This window comes from Carettochelys insculpta, chromosome 19 (assembly GCF_033958435.1).
Source record: "Carettochelys insculpta isolate YL-2023 chromosome 19, ASM3395843v1, whole genome shotgun sequence".
In the NCBI taxonomy this organism is placed as follows: Eukaryota; Metazoa; Chordata; order Testudines; family Carettochelyidae; genus Carettochelys; species Carettochelys insculpta.
Genome location: NC_134155.1, coordinates 21,908,809 through 21,935,684, shown reverse-complemented (window position 1 = coordinate 21,935,684; position 26,876 = coordinate 21,908,809). Strand labels below are relative to the sequence as shown.

Genomic DNA, 26,876 nt, shown 5'->3' with positions numbered 1-26,876 from the left:
TCTTCTCAGTTTTTTAGTGCTCAGATTTCCCATATTTTTGAAGATTAAAATAGTGTACAGGCTCTCTCTCCCAGCCCAGTTCCTCCACCTATTCCTGTAGGAAAACCACAGCCCTAGCTCAGGGGTCTGCAACTAAAAAGGCAAGAAGAGCCACTTTTGTCAAATTTGATGACAAAAATCAATACTTCCAGAGCTGCAATGCACGGGAGTACGAGATGGTCCTTAATAAACAAACCAACAAACATCAAACTGTACATTTGGTCACCCCTATTTTAAGAGCGGCGCACACACCGTACCAGTTAGAAAGTTTAAATTACTGTCACCCCTGGACTGAAGAGCAAATGAGGACAAGGAAAACGCTGTGCCTGGGGATAGGCTCTTAAGCATGGAGGAACAATGTTCCCATCAACCCTCCATGCCACCACCACCCCCATTCCCAGGCTCTTCCCATCCTCAGCCGCCAAACCTGCCCCTGACCTCCAGGCTTTACCCACCTCAGCCACACATCTGCACCCCTATCCCCAATCTTTACCTTCCACCCCACAAATCCACCCCCATCCGCAGGCTTAACCCCTCTCAGAGGGGTTAACCTTCCCAGAGGGCCAACCAGCAAAACTGCTGCCCTCTGCCCTAGAGATGGGGGACAAGGTTCAGAAACCCCCATTGTATGACCTCCGTCCCAGCCTCCTGGGGGCGAGAGCACTGGGAACCTCACCACAGGAGAGCTCCCAGCAGGCCTGGGCAGGGCAGCCTCACTCTCAAGAGCTGGCAGTGCTCAGCTGTCCTGGGATGGGCATGGGCCTGACCAGGCTGGCCGCGCACACGAGCTGCCGGCAGAGCGGAGGTGCTGGCTGCTCTGGGGATGCCGCATAAGCTGCCCCGGGCTCTGTCCTGGAGGCGGCGACGTGGCGGGTCCCAGCTGGGCTGTAGTGGACGTGCAGGAGGTGGCGGTAGGCCCCTGGGGCTCACAGCTCTGCTCCCAGACAGGAGGGAGCCAGGCACTGCACTGCCACAAGGGCTGTGCATCCTGGGCCATGCTGCTGGCCATGTCGCCCTCCTGGCCGGCACTGACGGGAGCACCAGGGCCCAGCTCGCACAGCTGCCGCGCTCTGTGCAGCTGCTCCCAGTCCAGCCTTGCCCTGGGCACTTACGCAGGCCCCCTAAGGGCAGCAGCTGCTGCACACCCTGCCGGCAGCTCCACTCATGTGACCGCTGTGCCCTGGGGAGAGGCTCCGACACGCTGGGGATGGAGCCAGGAGCAGGAGAAGCAGTGGAGAAAGGAAGCCCCAGGGAGAGGGAAGGACCGGATGTGGCCGGGTGCAGTGTCAGGCCTGGAGCAAGGGGCAGGGAAGTGTGGGGTGCACGAGGGTCAGGTTTTAACCCAGCCACAGCAAGGGCTGCCCCTCCTCCCCGGTACAGGTATATCACATTCATTGACTTCCCCGTGTCCTCATCATAGAAGCTAATCAGATTGGTCAGGCATGATTTGCTCTTGTAAATCCATGTTGACTACTCTTGATCACCTTCCCCTCTTCCAATTGCTCCAACATGGATTCCTTAAGGATCCCCTCCATGATTTTTCTGGGGATTGAGGTAAAGCTAACTGGTCTATAGTTCCCTGAATAGTCGTTCTTTTCTTCTTTAAAGATGAGCACTACATTTGCCTTTTGCCAGTCATCCAGGATCTCCCCTGATCTCCATGAGTTTTCAAAGATAATGGCCAAAGGCTCTGCAATGACATCTGCCAATTCCCTCAGTACCCTTGGATGCATTAAATCCAGACCCATGGATCTGTGTACCACTAACTTTTCTGAGTAGCACATCAGAGCTAGAATCTGGCCCCTTGCTCCAGTAGGCAAGAAGTAATCTGCGCTACCATTAACAAGTGCGCTGGGAGGCGGAGCCAAAGTGCTAACCACCTCCATGGAGGATGTTGCTCTCCTGTCATCCGTATGCACTGTAACCAGTGAAGACAATGCAGGAGAGTAACAGCAGCCAGACATCACAGTATTCACCTGAGCTACCCTGAAGTCTGTTGAGGTGTGTCTACACAGCAAAGTTATTTGGGAATAACGGATGCTATTCTGAAATAGCTTGGTGACTGTCTACACAGCACAACCACTATTTTGAAGTAATTTCAAAATAGCAGCCATCTTATTTTGAACTCTGTAAACCTCATTGTACGAGGAATAGCACCTATTCTGAATTAGATATTCCGGAATAGTGTCTATATAGACCAGGAATAGGGACTATTTCAAAATAAACTATTCCAGAATAGCTTATTCCAAAATAATGCTGCTGTGTAGACATAGAATACAGGTTGCAAGTGCCTATCTTTTTTCTGCTTCCAGGGGCTCAAATCAAAATAGACACTATTGTGTGTGGACACAAATCCCCATAGCATGGATGCATTATTTTGGAATAACAACTGCAGAATAAGCTATTCCGGAGTAACTCTGTAGCGTAGACGTCCCCTTGATGATTAGAGCTGTAAAAAAGTGGGGGAAAAACCCACATAAGGTCTTTCTGTATACCTTCTGGTCACACACCAGGGGAGATATACACAGGCTGCTAGGCACCCATCACCCATGGAAAGCTGGGTGACTTACTCCCATTCGTTCCTTTGAAAATCTCCCTCCCCCCACCTTACCACAGTCACTATCCACGTGCCGCCCCCCCCCCCCCCCCCCCCCCACACACACACACACAGTACTATCTCTCTCTATTTGCCTCAGTGTTTTGGCAAGTTCACCACTGCCTTTCATGCTGACCATGTTAGTTGCATGGTATCTTGTGCTACCCCATCTGTATGTCACATTCATTAGTTGTGTCACCTTAGACCCATGTTGGGTAACCTACGCCCGGAGGGCCACATGTGGCCCTGCAGGGTTCTACATGCAGCCTACAAGATACTTTATTTACCACTGTTCGTGTGCAGGGTTGCCAGATTCTGTTGGTGTCTGGTTCTTTTTTTTTTTCATAACGGTGTTACGAAATTGACATGCACGTAAAGCACAGGCTTGTGAGGAGAGGCTCATGCTGATCACACACAACATTGTATGAGCAGCATGCTCCCTCCGCATCCAATCAACGTGCTGCTATGGTTCATTCTGCACACCCCACTAATGCAAGGTACACAGTTAGCAAAACTACGCTGTCCCAGGAAACCATCTTGGTTATGACACGACTGCGACCCATTAAGACGGAAAAGGGCCGCTCATGCAGCCTAGGTTGCCCATTGTTGCCTTAGACTGTATGCTCTTTGCTAGGGTGTTTGTACAGAGCCGATTGTAATGAAAGTCTGGTCTATGACTAGAGTCTGGAGTAGCTGCTGCAGTACAAACAGCAAATCACCATTTCTTTTTTTCCTTGTTGGAATGCGGGTGTGGCAATAAAAGGCAATCCCCACAAGTGAAGAGCCGTCTTTCTTTACAAATATATGTTTTTTGCTGTTTCTAACACCTTGCCATACACACAGGATTGCTTTAGCAGTCTCACAATAGTGTTTGAAAGGACTCTTCATTAATTCACTTCTCTGCCTCTGTGCTCTGCACCGAGGCCAAAAAATTGAAAAATAGGTTTCTGCCACCAGCAGCCATGAAGAATGGGCTGGAATGCTGCTCCCAGCTGAAAGGGTGTGTTCTATACATGAGCAATTCTAACTACTTTTCTCACCCTCTGGATACTTCAATCTCACTACAACATATTCCTTTGTCAGATCTCTTGGAGATAATCTGTCAGCCACCGCTATTATTGCAAGAAGCAATCAAGTCAAGACATTTGAGGAATTATTTTTCTTTTAAAAAAAAACACATGCAACTCGATATTATCCTTCTAAACACGGAAAGGTATAGAAGCATAGGACATGAATGTCTCTACTTGCCATTTAAAGCAGCAAATTCCCTTTTTTGAACAAAGCCCATGAGAGCATCTAAACCTGCCAATGACTTTTTGCAGCAAAACTCAGAAGTTTCGCTGCAAAAAGAAAATCACCCTCACAAGTGACAGACAGTTCTTACTGGTGATCCTTTTGCAGTGATGTGCAAGTGAAGACATATTCTTGCTCTAATCCGGCACTCTCTCGGCTGGCAACATCCATTACCCAGTATGATTTTAGTTAACCGGATGACCACTTATCACAGGTGTGGCCAGGTTTCCTGTGGACCCAGAAGCTTTGTTTACAGCCACCAGTCCTGGCTCTCAGTGTTCTGTGTTGCTATTTAGCTGTAATTTACCTGTAAACGTCTGCTACGAGCCAAGTGAGCAGCAGAAGTGCTGCCAGGCCATATTGACCTCCTGTGGTTTGGCAAATTCACTGGTTCAGCATAGGTCAGGTCCCAAGGATGCTGGTCAAGAGAGATTCAACCTTTATATCAACAGCAAGGATGTCTCAACACTATGGACTTCAGTGCTTGCTTGCTTGCTGAGCAAGTAATTACCGAAGGACCCAGGCAGCGTTGTACAGCCTGTGTGGAGAGGCTTATGCTACCATGGATGCACGGGTAGGGTGTGTTTACACATGCTGCAATTCCAGTCCAGGACTACTGTGCAAACAGGCCTTCCAGCTCCTTTCAAATTGCCAGTGAAAAGTAACTGTGTGGCTAAAACCAAACCGGGTGTACAAGTGCTTCTGGGGCCAATCACTTCAGGGTCTAAGTATCTCCCAAGTATTTTAAAATCGGCCCATTTCAAAAGGTATATTGACATGCCCCCTCTTGAGACAGTCACTGGGTGATGCACCAACTGCTGACCTCGAAGCAATGGGATGAGGCAGTAGCTTTGCTTGTATCCACGATCATAAAGGCATGGAGAAAGCTCAGCAACTGATTCCACACAAAGATTATTACAGCCACAGACCTAAAAACAGGGACGGGCAACCCTGAATAGTGGGTGCGCCACATGAGTGGCCCTCCTTCACTTCAGTGGGCTGCAGCAGTCTGTGGCCCTCTGGGGCCTTATCTGTGGCCCTCAGCTGACCCCCTCCCCCATGGCCTCTCATGGACTGGGGCACCAGAGTCCCATACTTACTGGCTCCTCCTGCACCCACCCAGCACTTTTGAAGCATGTTAATTGCTTGACTCGGTCTCCACCACCACTCCTCCCCCTCCCTCCCAGAGCTGGAATACCACAAACAGCTGATTTGTTGGATTCCAGCTCTGGGAAGGGCAGGGATGCAGCATGACTCAGGCAATTCATGGCTCTGAAAGCCCTGGTGAAGAAAGGGAGGTGTAGGAAGTGCAGGGCTCCAGTGTCCCAGTCTGTGAGAGGGTCACCTGGGGGTCCACAGGTGGAGACCCAATGGGTTGCATGTGGCCTGCGGGCTGCAGGTTGCTGACCACTGGCTAAGGAGCATGATGCAAGCACCAAGACACCCCTAAAGCGTTGTCAGCACAGGGAATGAACCAGTGACTTTTGGATCTGAAACAATGAACACCTTCTACTCAAGCTAAAAGTCCCACATGTGAGAGCTGCCCATCCACTAGATGGAGAGAAAGAGCCTCACTAAGGACACGATACAGAAAATGTCACCTATGGAGATTAGCTTCTGCATCATGAACCTAAGCAAGAGCAAGTCTACCTGGAGCTGCAGTTGTGTTTGCAGAATAACAGTATCCAAGACTGACACATGCGGAAAAAGCAGCAGCACCATTACATTAGGGCCAATGGCATCAGCATAAAATGGTGGGAGGAAATAACATGCATTTAGTGCCAGAAGTAAAGTAAGAATTTTTAAAGAGGTATCAAGAACTCATTTGATCTCCATGTGAATCAATGGCCCCACCACACACACACAAATATATGCTCCCCTGTCATGAGTTTTAAAAATCTAAACCTTGAAATACAACTTTTAAATGCAACTGTATGGGTATATTTGGCATAAGATCACGTAGTTCCAGGGAAAGTCAAATAAGTGCCTCACACATCTTACGCTTTCCCTTATTTCTAACTCTAAATAACTGCCCTATTTCCTCCTATAGTTTTATGCTAGTGCAGTTGGCTCCAACATAGTAGCATGGAAACTTCTCGGTTGTGCCAGTCTTTTACTTTTATCTGCAACTACAACTGCAACTCCAGACAGCCTCGGGGCTCCTTGGGTTGATGGCACTTAATAGATATGGATTATGTAAGCACTGTGCAAAGATCGAATCTCAAATTCAATCTCAGATGTCCATATCCACTGCTAAATGGATTGAGCTTCACACCTGTGATTTATCTTCTATTTAATTGGTATCACATTCCAGGGCTGAGCCTATTTAGACTTAAAATGAAACCACTGGAAAATAAAGTTTATGCTTCAGTGTTCCAAAAGGAGAGACCTGTTAAGGGCAAGCCCATCGCTGCCAAAACGTGCTAAGGGATAATTGCACTTTCGGGGAAAGTGAAGTCATTTTTAATTGCAAAGGAATGTGGGAAGCCTGGTGATTCTTCCCATCGGACTTGTCTATCCTTAAAATGCTAGAGTGGCATCAGCATAAGAAGAAAACCAGGCTCATTCATGTACTTCTACCCTCACCTCACTGATAAGTGGGGAAAAAAAATACATGTAGTTAAACAGTATAGGTCTGGTCCTCAGCTGGTTTGAACTGGCATATCACCATCTACTTCAACAAACATATGCTGATATATATCAGCTGATGATCTGACTTGACACTTACCCTGTCCATTCATAAAACTCTACTTTCTACATCTTTTCATGCACACTACTCAGTTCCAAGAAATTACCCCTTCTCTGAGCTGGTGAGCTCCTAAGAGATTTGAGATACTTGAGAAAATAGATCTCAAATGTATATTTGAGTAAGGTTTAAAATACACATTTTGATTGTTTGCCATTTCCTTATGGGAAAACACTTTCCCCTCTGAAATCTGCATTTGTTAGGAATTATTTCTCCTCAAAGCCATCCTAGGAGCCTAAGCTCTACAAGCCTCCCATCCAAGTGCCCTGCAGCACTCTTTTTCACTCATGTGTTAACACAATTGTTAGCATGGTTTCCCTGCCAGACATGTACAGGCATTTGATGGCTAATATTTTTCTAGCAACAATCTTGTTTAAAACATGATTGTTGCTGCCACAGGTCTGATCCACTATGTTACTCATGTCCTGCTGAAAAATCAGCCCCCTGTACTCCAAATCATCACTCCAGTTGGAAAAAAAAACTTTTTTTTTCTCCCCAAGTTAGCAAAATCACTCTGGCTAAGAAAATTGCTACTTGCAAGAAGTTCTGAGATCTTTCATGCTTTTAGGGCCTGTAAAGGCTGATCTGCGCTCTGGCATTTCAAATGCAGAAGGCGGGGGCCTGGAAAAACTTGTAAAGTCCCTGCCTCTAAATGCCTTGGTGATATCCTGCCACCACCCAAGTGCAAAAATCCCTTTGAGAACCCAAGATACACTTTGGAAGTCTTCCTGTGAGGTAACCCCAAGCTCTTAACCCTCCCGCAGGAGAGAGCTTGAAAACAAACTAATTTCTTAATAGCTGACCTCTCAGTTACAGGCGTGTGCACACAGAATTTCCTGCCTTCTAGGACACGGGCATCGGATCATAATCTTAAAAAACTAGAAGTCCTGTGGCACCTTATAGACTAACAGATATATTGAAAAGTAACTTTTGGGGGCAGAGGCCTGCTTCATCAGCTTTTTCATTTTCCCTCCACATTTGGCAAACAAGCAAAAAAAACCTGACAAAATATCTCCTTCATGCTGATTTTTAACTGAAACTCGGAACCCATCAGGAGACTCTCTAATGACTGCAGGCTGGTTCTCCAACAATCCCACCAAGGAAAACAATAAAAAAAAAAAAAAAAAAACAACATTCTAAACTATGACATTTCATTGCAAGACAGCAGACAAAGCAGTCAAACATGCATGCATGGATGCTACTGAAAAAACACCAATTACCTTTTACAGAGCCATCCAGCAGCAGCAGACATTCAATATTCACACACTACTGAGGCCAGAACCCAGAAAGTTCAACAGATTAATTCTATCTGCTTGAAAGAAACCACGTTCCAACTGAGAGTGCAAGCATTTAAAAAATGTCAGCTCTGTACTATAAATATCAACAGACAGGGAAATTTAACAATCTCAGCCACTAGAAATAAAATATCCATTTTCTTCATTAAGCACTGAATGCTTCTGCAAAAAAGAAGTTATCAAAAGAAGCCTGCTGAATATACCATTACCCAAAGCAATGGCACTGGAAAATTCATGAGCTCTCAAAACGAGACTTCAACATTTTAGCTTTGTCCTGCAAGGTTATTTTTTCTTCTTTATTTCAAACCCATGCATACATATGTGTACGCACACATACCAAAGTCAGCAACCTTAGAGGAAAAAAAATGCTCTTGTTTTTGACCAGATAGATTGCTATGCCCTTTAGTGTCACCATGTGCTCCAAATACAGAAAGAGTTCAGTAAGCTTATTTTACTCCTCAAATTCAGGTACCGGGGCCACTTGAGGTTACCTCAGCTTTTGGAGCATAAAAGAATCTTATTCCACCTAAACAGCCCAAATTACAAAACTGTTAGAAGTAGATTTCTCAATACTGACCTACTCAATGATCTTCTCTGGGGTTATTCTACCTCAGGGAGAAGCAAACGGACAAAAGCCCAAGGAGAGCCTACAGTTTAGCTGTTAGGCTTTCCATTTCCTGTCCACAAAACCACATTGGACCCAATTCAAAAACTCCTCAGCATGTTACACAAGACAGCCCAGTATCCCAGAACATAAGAAGGTCATACTGTGGCAGATCAGTGATCCATCTAGCCCAATATTCGGTCTTCCCACAGTGGCCAAAGCCAGGTGCCCCAGAGCAAATGAACAGAACAGGTTATGATCAAATGATCCGTCTACTGTCGCACATTCCCAGCTTCTGGCAAACAGAAGCTAGGGACATCAACCCTGCCTATCCTGCCTCAAAACTATGGATCAACCTATCCTCCATAAATGTATCCACCTCTTTTTTGAACCACGTTAAAGTCCTAGTCTTCACAACCTCCTCCAGCAAGGAGTTCCACAGGTTGGATGGGCATTGTGTGAATAAGTACTTCCCCTTGTCAGTTTTAAACCTGCTGCCTATTAATGTCATTTGTTGACCCCCGCTAATTCTTGTGTTATGGGAAGTAGTAAATAACTCTTTATTCACTTTTTCCACATTAGTCATCATTTTATAGACCCCCTTAGTCTCTTTTCCAAGCTGAAAAATCCCAGTCTTATTAATCCCTTCTCATATGGCACGTATTCCATACCCTTAATCATTTTTGTTGTCCTTTTCTGAACTTTTTCAAAGGCTGACATATCTTTGTTTGAGCCAAGGTGACCACATCTGCATGCAGTATTCAAGATGTGGGCATACCTTGGATTTATATAGAGGTGACAAGATATTTTCTCTTATTTTCTACTCCTTTCTTAATGATTCCCAACAGTTCAAAGGAAAGCCTGTTTGTGGTCTCTTTAGGAGCCTGAGGAGGCTAGAGAAGGAAACTGACACTTCAGATTATCCAGCTGAGCACATTCATTGTGTTTCACATCCTGAAGCTCTGTTTACTCAGTTGTCATTCATTTAAAAAAACTAGTCAACATCAGTGGAAGTTTGGCCAAAGTAAAGATGGAGGATCTGATTTTCAAAGGTGCTGAGCACTTGCAGTTCCCATGGATTTCATTAGGAGCTGTGTGCGCCAAGCTCTTCTGATGCTCTGGGGATGGGTGAGAAATGAAGGGATGATTAGTTGATAGGCGATAATCAGGGCACTCAGGATTTGGCTTTAAGTTCCAGTCCCGCCAAGGGCCCATGTACATGCTTCACTTTATACACTGCAGTAAGTGGCCTCATTGACGGCAACAGAAATACACGCAATGTGAAATTTAAGCACATACATAAGACTTTGCAGGAGAGAAGTTTTTAAGTCAATAAAAACTTGACCTGGGAGGTAGAAGATTAAAAAGCAAATCCAAATGTCATTACTCATGTTACTGCTGTAAATTCCTGGGGGGGAGGAAGAAAACTCTACATACCTCGTGCATCGAAGAATTCATCATCTGAGCTCTCGACAGAGTCATTAATGATGTTCTGCATGTGCCACTGAGCACTGCTGCATCTGCGTGAACCAGCTGGAAATAAAGAGAGAGACACGTGAACAAAATGGAAGAAAGACCTCCTTGCTGAGCTACGGAAAAAAAAATCAGAAGTCCTCGTATATGGCGTGAGGTGCTATTTTGGGGGCAATTCACATTTTTTAACCAAACAAGAGGGCCACTCAATACGTGTGGGATAGCACCAAAATGATACCCTCTGCAAAATCATCTGAATGAGAGCAGTTAAAGCTAGGGCAACCTAACTCCCTGACCCAAATATCGGACAGGGAGATGTGGAGAGGAGTGGCTCCTCCCTGCTCCTCTAAGCCCTGGGGAGCTGGGAAGGAGGCAGCAGCCGCCTGTCCTCCCTGAACCACGGCAGCCCCTAGTGTTCCCAGGAGCCCCAAGGAAGCAGCAGGGATGGGACAGCCACCCATGCTCACCCTGCTTCCCTGAGCCCTGGGGAAGGGGAAAGTAGGCTAACCTGCGCCTCCCTGCTCTCCAGCCTGTGCAGCTGCTGATAGAAAATTCGGGACAGTTAGTCCCTTTTCTAAAATAAGTAGGGACACCTTTTTGGCATCCCAAATATGGGACCGTCCCACCAAAAATGGGACGGATCGTCACCCCATTTAAAGCGAGCCCTTCATTCAAGTTCAGCGTGCTATGTATTCACTGAATGGAGTGACAAAGAAAAATTCCACTCAGATGAACTTGTTGGCCCATTGCATTCCAAGCTTGCCCTCCAACTGTGAAAATACTGCTCAAGGCTGAAAGAATCATGTCCTAAGGACAGCAGAGCAGCTCACATCAAAACAGAATGTGATCTGTAGCTCTTCCAAAGATGCACCTTTCTGTTTGGCCTGCAGATTTGTATATCAGCTACTTAATTCCTTTTCACCAAGTGGCTTCCCCAAATGATCATCAAAGAACTTTGCTACTTTCTTGTTAACATAAATGTTCCTGTAGCTTTTGATTGAAACTTGACATTCGAAGATAAGGCCAAAGCAATTTGGGAAACCTAATTAACTGTCATGTTAGTATAGCTCAGACCAGAAACATTATACAGCCTTACACTGATAGGAAAACATGAAGCTATAGGTGCTGTTTGTGTCATGCATGCCACATATGTGATGGTGTGTGGTACCTGTATATGACAAGGCTATAGAACAGAATATGCAAAATGCCTATAAAGAACTGAACCAGGCAGAAAGATACATAGCTATGGAGATAGCTAGAACGTGGCTAGTGTTTTCCTGAGCTAATAGTGTCACAATTTTCATTCCATGTAGTGCATTCATATACCTAGGCTGTATTTTATTTTTGCAAATGAAAGCCAGTATCACAAAAAACGTACAATTGCACCCTGCCTTCAAACCAAATGGGATGGGCCCAGGGAAAAAGTCCATCTTTAACATTTTAGAACTAATAACAGAAAGGTAGCTATGTTAGTCTGAATTCTAACAAAACACACCAGCAGTCACGTGGCACTTAAAAACTAACAAAATAATCTATTAGGTGATGAGCCTTTGTGGAACAAACCAACTTCTTCAGATCAAGTGGGTCTCTTCCACAAAAGCTCATCACCTAATAAATTATTTTGTTAATCTTTAAAGTGCCATGTGATGCTTTTTTTTATTAGACCTAAGTTCATCTTTATATGAGAATCTACTTGCACATCAAAACAGTATCTTAAGTTTTAGTCACTTAACTTTAGTCACTTAAGTTCCTCCCGCCGCCCTGCCAGCCATTAAACCAACTGAATTTAGTTCTATTGTTTCAGTGGTGGCAGGGCAGGGAGCTGCAGAGGAGTCAGTAGTGGCAGCCAGGCTGTGTCTTGGCCAGCAGCCAGGGCAGGAAGCAGGGTCCAAAGAAGTTTGCAGATGACACTAAGCTAGGGGGAGAGGTAGATACGCTGGAGGGTAGGGACAGCGTGCAGACTGACTTAGACAAATTGGAAGACTGGGCTGCAAGAAATCTGATGAGGTTCAATAAGGACAAGTGCCGAGTCCTGCACTTGGGTGGGAAGAATCCCAAGCATTGTTACAGGCTGGGGTCTGACTGGCTCGGTAGTAGTTCTGCAGAAAAGGACCTGGGAGTTGTAGTGGACGAGAAGCTGGACATGAGTCAACAGTGTGCTGTTGTAGCCAAGAAGGCTAATGGCATATTAACTTGCATCAAGGAGGAGCGTTGCCAGTAGATCCAGAGAAGTGACTGTTCCTCTTTATTCAGCTTTGGTGAGGCCGCATCTGGAGTACTGTGTCCAGTTCTGGGCCCCCAATAATAGGAAAGATGTGGACACGCTGGAGAGGGTCCAGCAGAGGGCGACCAAAATAATTAGGGGGCTGGAGCATATGACTTATGAAGAAAGGTTGAGGGAATTGGGACTGTTTAGTCTGCAGAAGAGAAGACTGAGCGGGGACTTGATAACAGCCTTCAACTTACTGAAGGGAGGTTGCAAAGAGGCTGGAGAGAGGCTGTTCACAGTGGTCACGGATGGCAGAACATGGAACAAAGGTCTCAAGTTGCGGTTGGGAAGGTCCAGGTTGAACATTAGGAAAAACTTTTTCCCTAGGAGAGTGGCGAAGCATTGGAACGATCTGCCCAGGGAAGTAGTGGGGTCTCCATCCCTGGAGGTGTTTAAGTCTTGCCTCAACAAAGCCCTGGCTGGGCTGAACTGATCTGATGGGTTTGGTCCTGCCTAAAGCAGGGGGCTGGACTTGATGGCTTTTTTAGGTCTCTTCCAGCTCTACTGTTCTATGATTATATAAGGGGGACCTCCAACTGCAGCACCACGTGACTGCTCCCTCTTGCACAAGGGGCAGGTGTGGTGCCAGCCTGGCCTTGTGCTCTCCACTTCCTGAGCCAAGCACTGGAGCTGGGGCACTCCATTCTTCGCAGGCATGGTGGGGGGCGGGACTGCACCAATAACAGAGTGCCCTGCGCTATAGGTGGGTGCATGCCGGGGGCAGAGGCTCACGTGAGGCACTGGGAGGGGTACAGCAGAGCAGGGAGTCATGCAGCAGCTCAGTGGCTCAGCATGCAGAGAGCCCCAGGCGTCATCTCCCCAGCGGGTGGCACACAATCGGCTGAGCAGCCCAAGGCTGGAGCCGTGCACAGCTGGTGTTAGGAAGAAGGGCTTTCAAAAACTGGGGGTTTCCTTTCAGAAGGTCCCGTCTCCATGGGCAGCATGCCATTCGAAAAGGTGCACTTTCGAATCACTGTGGCTACCATTATGCTAATGAGGCACTGCATATTCATTGCAGTGCCTCATTAGCATCTTTCGAACCCGCTCATTAACATGCCCTTTCGGAAAGAAGGGGCTCATGTGGACCCAGCCCTCTAGCCTAGACCATGCCACGCTTGCACCTCTCCCTGCCAGCCCTCAGTGCTGCCCAGACTGTGCCGCTGGGGCTCCAGCGGCAATTTAAAGGCTCCAATTGTCATTGCTGCTGCAGTAGAGGCACAGTCAGTCAAGAGCCCCAGGCCCTTTTGAATTACTGGGGCCCATGACAGCTGTCCTCTTTGCCCCCACTGCTCCCTGGTCTGAGTAATGTGGTGGGGATTTAAGAGTACAACCAAGTCCTCTCCCCGTTTCACATTTTGGCATTGGCCTGGATCAAGAGATTGGGCCAACCACTGCATTTGGCTTTTGGTCTGAACTCTGTCCATCTTCTAGCTCATATCACCTTTCTGGTACTCATTAGTGACAACTGATGTCCCTTATTAACGCTGAAGATTTTGGACTCAAGCAAAATCCACTGTTACCCAGATCTGTTTCATCGCATGATAAGGTAAGAGCAGAGCTACTCACTCAGCAAAGGCCTAAGCAGCTAAAAGCTTAAAACTCTTAGTTATCTTCATTTCTGTGGCTGTGTCTACACTAGCCAGTGCTTTCAAAAGATTTTTCAAAAGAAGGGGGCTCCTTCAGAAGACCCAATTGAGTGTTCACATAGAAAAAAAAAAAAAACATTCTTTTGAAAGTTAATCGAAAGAACAGGGTGCTTCTTTCAAAATCGCTCTTCCTTTTGAAAGCTTCTTTAGAAAGAAAACATGTGTAGATGCTCCGCAGGCCCTTTTCTCAAAAGGGCAGTTCTCCTGAGGCGATTTTTTTCAATGCCTGCCTGTTCTTTCAAAAGAGTGAGGGCTGTGTGGACGCTCTTTTGATTTCCACTTTTTCGCACGTGGACGCTCTTTCGAAAGAGCAAGAGCTTCTTTCAAAAGAATTTTCTGGAAGGGCTTCTTTTGAAAGATCTCTTGAGTGTAGATGTAGCCAGAATCAATAATCCTCTGTGCTGTTATCAAACCTGGCCAGAAAAGGGCCTTTCTACATTTCACTTCAATGCAAGTCAGTAACATCATCGTTACTGACCTGACACAGAAGTGTTTCAAAGCAAGAGGCAAAAGGCATGATTTACGATTGTCATCTGACTGCAGGACTCTCGCTGAGAGTTTACTTCAAGGACTGTTGGAAGGAATTTATAGTAGTATACATGTTAAACACTATTTTTCCCCTTTTTCTTCACTCACAGAGTTGAACCCATATTTTACAAGCTAAGTAGGTACGGGGGTGGAGGGGTCATAAAAATTGAAAAGTCCGTACAACTGAACATCTCAAAACTACAGTAGGCACAGTGCAAAAGTGGCAGTATAGCGCACTGCATCACTCACTCTATGTCCTTCAAGCCACGGCAAAACAATTTTCAGTGCATTGAGTTATGCCAGGATGAGCACTTGGAAGAGATTGCATCTCAGAGCTCAACTGGCTTCATCATCATCATCATCATCAATAACCGTGGGCTCAGCGCTCGTTGGTGTCTGATGCCTCTCTAACTATTTCCTTTCATCTTTCCCTGTCCAGTGCAGAGTGGTTTAGTTTCTGTAGACAAGTTCTGCACCAATCTACTATATCGTCGATCCATTCTCTGTGGGGTCTGCCTCTCCTGCTCGAACCGTCCATTATGCCGAATACCAGGGTCTTAACTTTTTGCTCGTCTTTCATTCTGCAGACGTGCCCAAATAGTTGTAGCTTCCATTTTATAACCTTCTGCAGCAAACTCTCTTTCGGCTGTACCTTTCTACATAATTCCTCATTGGTGACCTTCTGCATCCATCCTATTCTCAGAATCTTCCTCCATCTGTATTATGGAAGTTGTCATTCAACAGCAGGCTTTCAATCACTCTTAAGTTTGGTTTACAGTAGGCAGATAAATGGATCGCAGATCGGTAATTCTAGCTATATACTCTCCCATTGACTCTGCAATATCGACTGACCCCAGATAGTTGGATTTCATGTGCCTCTACCAAGCTGAGCTCCAGAAGATCAACCCTGACCGGGTCGATCTTCCCTGTGGTGTAGATGTACCTTCTGGCTGGATATATGCTACATACTTAGGCATAACTACGTCACTAGGGATGTGAAAAATTCGCAACCCTGCACAAGGAGTTATACTCCAGTGCGCCATTTTGGGAGGGAATGGGAGGCAGAAGCCAACTGTACCAGGATGCTGCTCACTCTTCTTCCCGATCCTAGATCAGGGAGCAAGAGGAAAGTACCCAGATTGTGAAACACTCCTCTGCCCCCTCCCCTCACCAGCAAGGTGTGAAAGGTATACACACAAGCTGTGTGCTTTCCCCTCACTCCTGGACAGTCAGGGGATTGGGAAGACCCATGGTCTAGACTGTGCCACGTTTGTACCTTGTTCTGCTATGTACACCTGCTGCCTGCCCTCTCACTCCACCCTGCCCTCCTGAAACAGTGCTCTTAGTTACTGACCTCATCCTCCTGTTTAGACAGGGCTATGTTGGCAGGAGAGCTTCCCCACCAACACATCTACTGCTCCCTGTCATCTTACCGTGTCTTCACCCACCATGCTATAGCAGCATGCAGATGTACCAAGAGAAGTTTGTAGTACAGACCCGCCCTCAGTCAGTAAATAATTAACACAAATTAACACAAATGCTTCACCTATCAAAGGAGTGGTGCAGCAGCACTCCACTCTGGAGAGGCTGTGTCTGAATCTCTCCCACCTGCCAACAAACCTCCCTCTCTCCAGTGAGAATTCAAATGCCATGATAGAATCCCTGGCAACCGGGAAGTTGCCTATCAAGTAAAAAGCATTGGAGCTGGCCAGAAAACAGGATCCATTCCTACCTCCAGCCACAAAGAAAATTTTAACAAAAGGTTTTGTGTTTGCTGGTTTGTTTTTAACAACAGAAAAGTTCAACTTTTTGCCCCAAATGACTCTCACACATTTGGGCCAAAACCCAAAAATATTTCAGCTCGAAAATGCTGCCACTGCGCCTCATGAGAGCTGTAGTTCGAGTGGTTTATGCTCCCATTCTGTTCTACAGTAGGACTGGCTAGGCCACACTCTCAGAAAACCATCATCCAACACAGTCTATCAAGCTCTCAAATAGAATCCACAAGGAAAACACTAAAGAGGGAGACGTCGGACAACATGGAGAAGATCAATAGAGACTGAAAGACAACAACTGGGGTAACTCCTGCGGTCAGCTGGAAGTTTTATCCCAAAACAGAGCAAAATGGAGGACACTTATAGATGACCTGTGCTCCACCTGTACAAGGGTTTAAGTCACATCAAGTCTGGTCTATAGTCAGAACTCTTTGGTCTGACAACACATCCCATGATGCAAGATAATGAGGTGAGGTGGTTACATCACATGAGTTTTTGTTTATGGTGCATTGGGGGAAGATGTAGTCTATTGCCAGCAATTAAGAAATCTTTACCCATGTTATCAATAACTGGAGAAATGGGCTTGTGCTAAAGTTCTGACCCAGAATCTGAATTTTGCCAAAAGGCCAAGAGCAGAAAGAAAAGTTTAGACCTAGCACTCAAGATGAATGTTTTTCAAGCTTTCCACATTGGCAATGCCTTATTTGAAGTCAAAAATTTTCATGATCCACTCTCCCTTTCATTTGCTATAAAAGTATGAATAATAAATTCTATCAGTGATAACTATAAACCTGTATTTGTATATTTCAAAAGACTGGCAGAACACTTGACCATTAAGCACAGGGGACGGTGGAGCTGACAATTCCATTGTTTTAGTTTGTAATATTTTCATCACCTCACAAAACCTCCAGTTGCCTTTAATGACAGTCCCTGGGGGATGCAATGTAACTGTTAAAACACAAATATCAGAGAGGTAGGCAAGTTAGTCTGTATCTTCAAAGACAACAAGAGGTCCTGCAGCACCTTATAGACTAACAGATATTTTGGAGCATAAGCTTTCGTGGGCAAAGACCTGCTTTGTCGGATACACACTGCCTAATATCATCATGCTATATGTATTACAGTTATTTTTGTATCTCTGTAAAGGAGCCCAAGACTATGGTTTACATCTCTGAGGGGGAATTTTTACTGGTTTTTCAACTCATGTTCCCCGTGAAACAAAACATAAATTATTACACCCTTTCTAAAAGGCTTGGGCTTTGGGAAACTTGTTTTGTAAAACCAAAAAGGCAGATTTTGATTCCCTTTTGTGTACTGAGTAGTAAATCTGAGCAAAACTTTTCAGTTCAATAATTTTATGTGTTGAAAAAATGTGGATTTCATGTTGACTGAAATAATCTGAAATGAATTCACTGAATAATTTGGAACACACACCCTTTTTCAGGTTAAATTTACAAGGGCACTCAAATGCCATCCACAAAATGGAGGAGGAGATGATGGTAGCCTCGGTAACTGAAAATTCATGCTGCCTCATGGGTGTAATTTGTAGTCATTTATGTAAACAACTCAAAACTGTCAAAGAGCTTAAAAACTGGATAACAGACCGTGAAACCCTCCAATGATTCATCCTGGTGCTATTCCAAGCAAAGCTCTCTCATTCCTCTTGTAACTTGCTTCTTGCTGACTCAACAGAAAATGGAGACTTCAAGACGAGATGCAGAGTGACATTCCTGGACTTTTTATATAGCTAGTTCAGCAGTTAGGGTGCCCACCTGCTATGTGGAAGACCCAGATCCAAATCCCTCCTCTGATGCAAGGATCTGAAGGTGGGTCTCTCACATCCCAGGTAAGTGCACAAAGCATCTAGGCTATGGGGTGAAAAAAAGAGGACACTGCCACTCATTTCCCTTTACTTCTGTTTATAAAAGATTAAAATGACCGAGCAATAAAAACAATTTTGTCTGCAGTCAAATGTTTCATTTGACCTGAAATGAAATGAAATGTCTGTTAATGTTTTTCCAACTTGTTAAAAATTCTGTATTTTTTTTAAATGGTTTAGGTCAAACTGATTTTTCTTTCAGTTTTCGGAACTGCCTGCAAACTGGAAAAACGGCTATTTGCCCAGCTCTACTGAGAAGCATCTTACTGTACAGGTGAACCAATTGGTTTCAATGCGATTGCCTGTGGAGGAAATAGCAGAATCTGGCCCGGACACGAGACCTGACTTCCAGTGTTCCCTGTGCTGGCCATGAAGGAGAAATTCAGGGACCACACAGCTGTTTCACAGAGTGCCCACAGCCAGCATCACGCATTTCTACTGGTGGCGCACATCTATCCAGACCTCCATGCATACAGCAAAATTTATTCTTCACGTGAATGGAAAAATTAGGGGGGGACATTGCTGACAACCCACTGTTGAAATAAAGGCATTTCCCATGTACACTTCTGCTCCAATTACAGAACCTGGTCTGACAAGGAGAACTCTACAGACATTTTACTTTCTGGTTATCTCACACTGAAGGATAAAATATAAAAGAGATACTGTGATAATTTTCCTAGAAAATGCCAAGTCTTCCTTCTGCAGCCCGAAAGGTGAGGCTGATGTTACCTCAACTGCTCGTACATTAAGCAGCTGCATCGGAGCTGCGTAAACCTCTCACCGAGGTCCACACAGGAATTAAGGGTGCTAAAATGTTTGCTCTAAATGAAAACGTTTGTTATGGTAGTTCATTCACACCTGGTGGTGTCAGCACTCCCACTGCAAGCCTTTATCTGCTGGGGGTTTATCACTTGGCTTTAACAAGTCTCTCTGGGCTGAATCTTGGCCAGGTTTTTTGGACTTAAGTTTGAAATCTATCAGCCTGGCTTTTTCATTAGAAAAAGGTTGAAAGGTACATTTTCCTGAGCCTCCGGGAGCACCCGTAACTGCCAAGTTAAATAACCACATATGACTATCATTCCCCTGTCCTCCTGTAAACACCCCACAGACTAGTAAAGTCTGGACAGAGTTCTCTGGGACAGGAACTGTCTCTGTGTTAGGCATGCTCACGCTGCTAAAGACAACAATTTTTGGAGCCTCATTTGGGATCTGTAGGCAGAATTGCAATAAAAATCACAAAACAGAAGGAGCTACAGAGTGGCACAGGTTGGTATTTATGATGGGCCCATGTAGCAGGCTGGTCATCCTGCTCCTGGAGGATAAACGGTTAAACCCAGCCCTGAGAGAAGGCTGAGACTTGGAGTCAGCAGCTGTCAATTAGCGCCCAGCTGCAACTGTATAAATAAGAGAACAAGAAGTTCTGTGGCACCTTACAGACTAACAGATATTTTGGAGCATAAGCTTTTGTGGGCAAAGACCCGCTTCATTTGATGCATGACTCATGCATCAGATGAAGTGGGTCTTTGCCCACAAAAGCTTATGCTCCAAAATATCTGTCAGTCTATAAGGTGCCACAGGACTTCTTGTTGTTCTCAAAGATACAGACTAACAGGGCTACCTCTATGATACTTGTATAAATAAGGGCTCTGGGAGAAGGGAACTGAAGACTCTTGCTCCAGCTGGCTGCCAGGGAAGCTACAGTGGCTTCCTGAGGCAGAGCAAGGCTGAGGAAAGGCAGGAAGAGCTGGGGAGCTCTGGCCTGACCCTACTTCCAAGCTGCAGGGCCCAAGACAAGGCCTGGGGGCACTAGGCTGCAGGATCGGAAAAGGCAACAGGTCCACACCCCCTTGCCAATGCTGAGTGGCTATTTCAGACTGCACTTTGCCCCTGAGGAAGGGGCTAGATGATTACATGCAGTGGGTCACTGAGGCAAGGTGGGAGCAGGGGTTTGGGGTTCCCTAGGAGGGGTGAACCCCAGAGTTTGGGGCACTGCCATGGAGCAGTACCCTGAAGGGCAGCGTGGTCTGGGAGGAATGTGAGTCTGAATGAGTGGTGGAGAACAAACGGGTAACCATGAATGTGACAGGGCACCCTAGAGGCTGGATTGAGCTAATTCCTGAGGCACCAGCAGGAGGCACCACAGCAGTGAGTCACACCCAGTTATGCCTCAATGGCTACGTCTACACGTGAACGCTACATCGAAATAGGTTATTTCGATGAATAACGTCTACACGTCCTCCAGGGCTGGCAACGTCGACGTTCAACATCGACGTTGCGCGGCACCACATCGAAATAGGTGCTGCAAAGGAACGTCTACACGCCACAGTAGCACACATCGAAATAAGGGTGCCAGGCACAGCTGCAGACAAGGTCACAGGGTGGACTCAACAGCAAGCCGCTCCCTTAAAGGGCCCCTCCCAGACACAGTTGCACTAAACAACACAAGATCCACAGAGCCGACAACTGGTTGCAGACCCTGCGCATGCAGCATGGATCCCCAGCTGCAGCAGCAGCAGCCAGAAGCCCTGGCCTAAGGGCTGCTGCACACGGTGACCATAGAGCCCCGCAGGGGCTGGAGAGAGAGCGTCTCTCAACCCCTCAGCTGATGGCCGCCATGGAGGACCCCGCAATTTCGATGTTGCGGGATGCACAACGACTACACGGTCCCTACTTCGACGTTCAACGTCGAAGTAGGGCGCTATTCCTATCCCCTCATGGGGTTAGCGGCTTCGACGTCTCGCTGCTGAACTTCGATGTTAACATCGAAATAGCGCCCAACACGTGTAGCCGTGACGGGTGCTATTTCGAAGTTAGTGCCGCTACTTCGAAGTAGCGTGCACGTGTAGACACGGCTAATATGGGTTTGGTTTTAGACCTGTGTGAAGTCACTTACTTTCCCCATGGGTGAAAATTTTGAAAAAACATTTTTAACTGAGGGGGGAAAACCATATCAGGAAGCAGAGTGAAATTTTGCTATTGTTACACCAACCTCTCAGGACAATTCTACAGGGGACTGGGATTGTTACCGCGAGTTTGAATCAATTAAACCTACCTCATATACAAGGCTATGTTCCTCAGGGTCATACTTCCCAGATGATGGCCACAGGAGTTTAGACTAAGGAGTTTCCAGACTGCAAAGGCTGAGAAATACACCTCCAGGGTTCTTGCCAAAAGAAGGCTGCTGTTGAGTTATGCATCTAGCCAGCAGGGTTGCATAGGCTGGGTCACAGGCCACATAGTTATTTGATAAGCACCCTCTGGATATGATATGCCTAATCAAAATAATGAGCTTTTAAACATCCGACATCTTGCAAGACATCAAAGCTAGAATAAAACTGGTCTACATCACTGGGACTCGGAGGCTGTCAGCTTTCTGACAGCATGTGGCACAAAGCAGCCGGAACAGATCTGAAAGCTAGACTCCTGGCATAAGACTGCTTCAATGGGAAGCCTACACACCTGCATCCCAGAGCGGTCACAGCAGTTCCCAGGGCATCCCCACCTCTGCTCCTCAGCAGGGGCAGAGTCTGGGGGCAAAGAGGTGTCCCTACTGTTCTGGTATCCCTGGGGGCTGGAATTTGGGATCTGCTTCAGACATAGTTTTTATCACTGGTGATTCTCAAAATATACTTTGAAGCAGTCACTTGTCCTTCAGAGTATGTAAAAATATCAGACTATTTTTATGATATGAGGGTACGTTTAACCACTAAAAGTCCTGGACCACTATGCCCCTAAAAATACAGCGTTTTGCAGCAGACCCATAACAAGAGGGTGCTCCAAAGACTCCTTCAGCATAGCCTGCTACTCTCTAGCAAAGTATGATAAAAAGACAACCTCTGCAGAAGTGCAGGTCTCAGAGGAATAGATGATCTGACCAAAAGCACAGAAATTAGACACAGAAGAGTCCAATATATTTCCTATGGTTCACCTTGACAATGTGGAAAAAAGCAGCAATTAATGAATTGTAAAGGCAAATTTAACCTTGTAGCTAAACCATATGCACTCTGTCACTGTTCATAGGACTACTGTTGCTTCAATCAGTCCCATTTGAGCAACACAACAGGCCGTGCTCTTAATGTAATCCACAAACGTATTGTGCCCCATTATTGCTAATGAAAATGGCCCCCGTGGAGTAACACCTTGATAATTTAGACTAACATGCAAGAACGCAAGGAATACTAATGCCATTTCCTATTAAACAGCACCCATTTACGCAGAAGTGTTGCTTCCAGATTTCCAATGCTCCCCTTAAATTAAACTGGAAAACCTCCAACACAGGAGTTAATTGAGTGCTACATCTGATTAGTACAAATGTTTATGACTCGCTTTGAGTTCCTCTGCAGTGTACAGCAAAATGCCTCAAGGACAATTTATTTTCCCTCTTCATTTTGGAATAAGGATTGTTTAAAGTTTTTACATTTAAAATGTAATTTTAAATGTAAAAACTTTACATTTAAAATGTAATTTAAAATGTGTTATCATTCACTCGAACACCAGAATCTCTAAGAACACTACTGTGAAGAGGTAGCCATGTTCATCTGTATCATCACCAAATGAAAAAGCACTCCTGTAGCATATTAAAGATTAACAAAATAATTTATTAGCTGATGAACTTTCATGGGACAGACCCGCTTCTTCAGATCTGGAAATTCTGCACTACTGCAGTTTATCTTATTGCCTACACGGGAATGTTCCATGTTGATGTAAGAAACACTTAAGCCTCCAGAAAATCCTGAACCTGCCCAAGGATCCAGCCAACCATGCCCAAAATTTGAATCTTTGCAATACTCTTCTTTTCAGTGTACCATAAGCCAGCCACATCTGCTTCAAATAGGAAATTTCCCTCCCACAGGAAATTCTGATTTTTTTAAATGGTTCTAAGCTAGGACGAGAAGTTAAAACATCAACATTTTGCATAGAACAGAAAAATCAACAATGATTAAAAAAGCAGCCAGAGCACTTGGTATATTTCATTCCAGCTAAAACATTTCAGCATTCGCAAATGTGAATATTTTGTTTCATTTACTGAATTAATTGAAATACTTCATTTTGGCTGAGTTTAACATTCATCTCCATCTTCCTGAGCTGCCACAGCACCTGAAGGGAATTAGATTGGGGCCATAAAGCACCACACCTACACAGGGGAGCTGCCAGACTTGCCAGGCCCCTGGACAAGATGGGGAGCCTCTGTCTACGGGTTCCCAGAAGTGGCAGGACCTTGGGAGGATGGAGCAGGACTGGAGCAGCCAGCCCTCAGTGCTGCCCGGAGGGTGTGCATCACCAATCTGGTGGCAACATAAAGGGCCCGAGCTCTGACCGCTGTTGCTGCATTAGCAGCAGTGACAGTCGAAACCCCAGGTACTTTTGAATCTCCTCAGGCTCCAGAATCACCAGGCCCCATGGCAATCAGCAGGCCTGCACCTACAACTTCATAGGCTTGGCTTTACAGATCAACTGCATTTCCCATGATGCACCATGGTCACATGCCCCCATGATACATTACATCAGTTCAACTAGAAGAGACAACACTGCTTCCTGGGAGATGTAGTCCAAAGCCCAGAGCCTGCTCTATACAAGAGAATGTAGTGGTGGGGAGGGAGGGTGGAGAGGGTCCCAAGCTACAATTCCCAGTCCTGGAAGAAATCTCCACTTTTACTATGGCTCCAAATATAACAACTGCAGAATTCCCCCAGGACTAAATTCCTATGAGCTACCATTGCAGCTCACGCAAACAGACAAATGCCAAACCAACTCACAACGATATCAACGAGACAAGTTACGTTAGGTAATAGCTTTTACTGGACTGTCTTCTGCAGGTGCAAGAGACTACAAGCTCAAAAGCTTAATTCCCCCACCCTCAAAAAAAAGACTGAAATACTTGGGCATATTGAAATTTTCACCACAGAAAATTTTGATCATGGAAATCAACAAGAAGTCCTGTGACACCCTATAGATTAACAGATATTTTGGAGCAAAAGCTTTGGTGGGCAAAGACCAACTGCATCTGATGAAGTGGGTCTTTGCCTATGAAAGCTTATGCTCCAAAATATCTGTTTGTCTATAAGGTGCCACAGGACTTCTTGTTGTTTTTGAAGATAGAGACTAAGTCTGCTCCCCCTCTGATTGTGGAAATGGTATTTTCTATTGAAAAAGGCACGAATGGCAAGTTCCTGCCCATTCTCAGCATTCCATCTCACCCCCACCATTCAATGCGAGCCATGACCTCCGCTAAGCCTCCTGTATCATATGTACATCCTGGTCTCGGGGGAATTCTGCACCTTTACTATGATTACAAATACAAAAAAGATGCAGAATTCTCCCAGGACTACCCACCCATCTCCACAAAGCAGCAGCCTTCAGATCCCAACATTTAACTCATTCCTTCCAAGAACCTCTTAACTTCTTTTCAGGCCACGTCCAGACTACACTTCATCTTGGCACTGCGAGGAGTGTATCTTCTTGAGCAATACAAGTTGCACTGACAAATGCTGACGTGGACAACACTGTGTGTCAGCGGGAGAGTCTCTCCTGCTGACAGAGCTACCGTGTATCACTTGTGGGTATAGGAGGAGTTAAGCTGACAAGAGAGCTCTCTCCCTTCTGTTTAGATCAGCTATGTTAGAGAGCTTGCAGCTGCACCACTGTAAACTCTAGTGTAGCTGTGCTCTCAGATAAACCTTCACGCCCTTCCTTTTCCTGAACTCGTGTCCATATTGTCTTGTCTAGCACAGGGATGAGCAAACTTTTTTACGTTGGGCGCCGCTTTTCGTCCCCCATCCTACCGCCACCACCTGTGTAACGTAATCCAAACTGATGGAAATTTCGGTTATGGCCATATAAAGAAAAGTTTTAGCATGAGTAAGAAAATAAGCATGTAAATGTAAAAATGTTATTAATCAGTATATAAATGTGAATACGCATACACAAAAATGGCAACATATTTCAACATTTTTAATGAGATGGATGAGTCTGAGACCCAGTGGCCAATCGTTCTGCAACCCCCTTATGAAATTTCATGCCTCCTGTGGGGGGGCCTGCCCCTACTTTGTGCACCCCAATCTAGCACATCCTCAGCTCTTCAGACAGTTACTACACCTGGATCAAGGGGTCCAATCCTGCAAACACCTAGCACCACATTGGGTGCTAGTATGTAACAGAACAACTTAAAAGAATAAGAAAGAAGAATTACAGGTTGAACCTCTCTCATTGAATCTCTCTTACCCTCAGGACCTGATCAAGAGAATTTGCCAGAGGATGGGAGATCAGTATTGTCTAGCACATTACCAAACACTTCCAGTGCTTACCAGGCTCTTAGAAGACATTTAGGGGTAAATTACAGGTAAATAACTGCACAGAACACTGAGAATCAGGACTCCGGGCTGTAAACAAAATTTACAGGACCCCAGGAAACTTGGCCACACCCATGATAACTGGTTGTCCAGCTAACTAAAATCATGCTGGATTATGGATGTTGCCAGATTAGAGGGGTTCATCTTGCAGTAGTTACCAGCATTGGGTCAACTTCCACACTGGTGTAAGCTGGCACCTCTCCACTGAAGTCAGCAGAGCTGCATCTGTTTACCCCTGGAGACTATTTGACCCAATGCCAGATGGTAAACGCTTGCAAGATCAGGCCTTGCATTTATCAGGATTAGGCTCTGTGTCAAGAGCTCTGCAAATGGACAGTGTTGTATTGAGATTAAAGAGACAAATCATTCATTTTACTTACATTATGCTCTTGCATTGCAAGGTAATGCCACATCAGAGAAGAACATTACCTTGCTTTTATATGAGCGAAAAATGATCCAAGTCAACTCATTAAATTCCTCAGCTGCCTCTTTCAACATTCGCCTTTATTACCATGGCTTTAGAGCAAAATTGTTTACCAGTGTGAAAGTGTTCATCTGGGATAACACTTCAAAACAGTCTTTCACCCACACCCCCACCTTTGCATAATCATAAAGTGGTGCCTTTTCATTGCAAAGACACAAGCTCCAAAGTATAATTAGATGTTGGCTCAGCCACTCAGAAATGGAAACAAGACAGAGATTTTCTCTCTCCTCCTGCCTTTTTCGGTATCTGTGCATTTCTGCAATTCATCCCATTAATTGTTCCCAGAGCCACCCATCTGGCTCATCAACATGAACAGCATGCCGCAATAACCCTTTCTCCTGCTATAAATAGGAGAGCAGCGTGACAAGTGTGGGACCAGAGGAGAAAGCCTGGGATCTAGAATCAATTGCTCTTAGAGGAAAGCAGCAGTCAGTCACTTTCATTGCTACTGTGTTGTATTGTTTACACTAACAGACCAGACTGAATATAAAATTTCTGTCTTTAGCCATCTTGGGGTTCTTTCCAACACCAGTATTGTCTCCTGCTTTTGAAATGGCCTGAAGTGGATTAATATCAATATGTTTATCCCAGCAGCAAAGCTCAGTCTTTCAATACGAATTAACAAGTTGTCAGCAAACATCACCTGTTTCTTATTTCCTGCCATTATTCTGAAAGCTGTCCCATCCTCCCCACCCTCATGTAGGCTATTTGGAGCTCCAATAGGACCAACACTGGTGTCTCCATTTAAGTTGCCTGAATAACCATTTCTTGAGGTAGTAAATATAATGACCACCAGTTTAAAAAAAAATAAATAAAATAAAAAAAAAAAAAAAAAAATCAGCACTTGCCCCCCACTGGGCTACCACAGATACTGGTATAAACAGGGTAGGTAAAATATAG

General features: G+C 45.4%; 1 protein-coding gene across 1 annotated transcript in view; it reads right to left on the bottom strand.

Annotated features, from left to right (window-relative positions):
- The window catches only part of PITPNM3 (PITPNM family member 3), a 385,265-nt gene that overhangs the window by 296,107 nt on the left and 62,282 nt on the right, over positions 1 to 26,876 (bottom strand). The window contains exon 2 of the mRNA XM_075014126.1: positions 10,011 to 10,162. Coding sequence (XP_074870227.1) covers positions 10,011 to 10,162 — 152 coding nt within the window. The remainder of the gene's footprint in view (positions 1 to 10,010; positions 10,163 to 26,876) is intronic.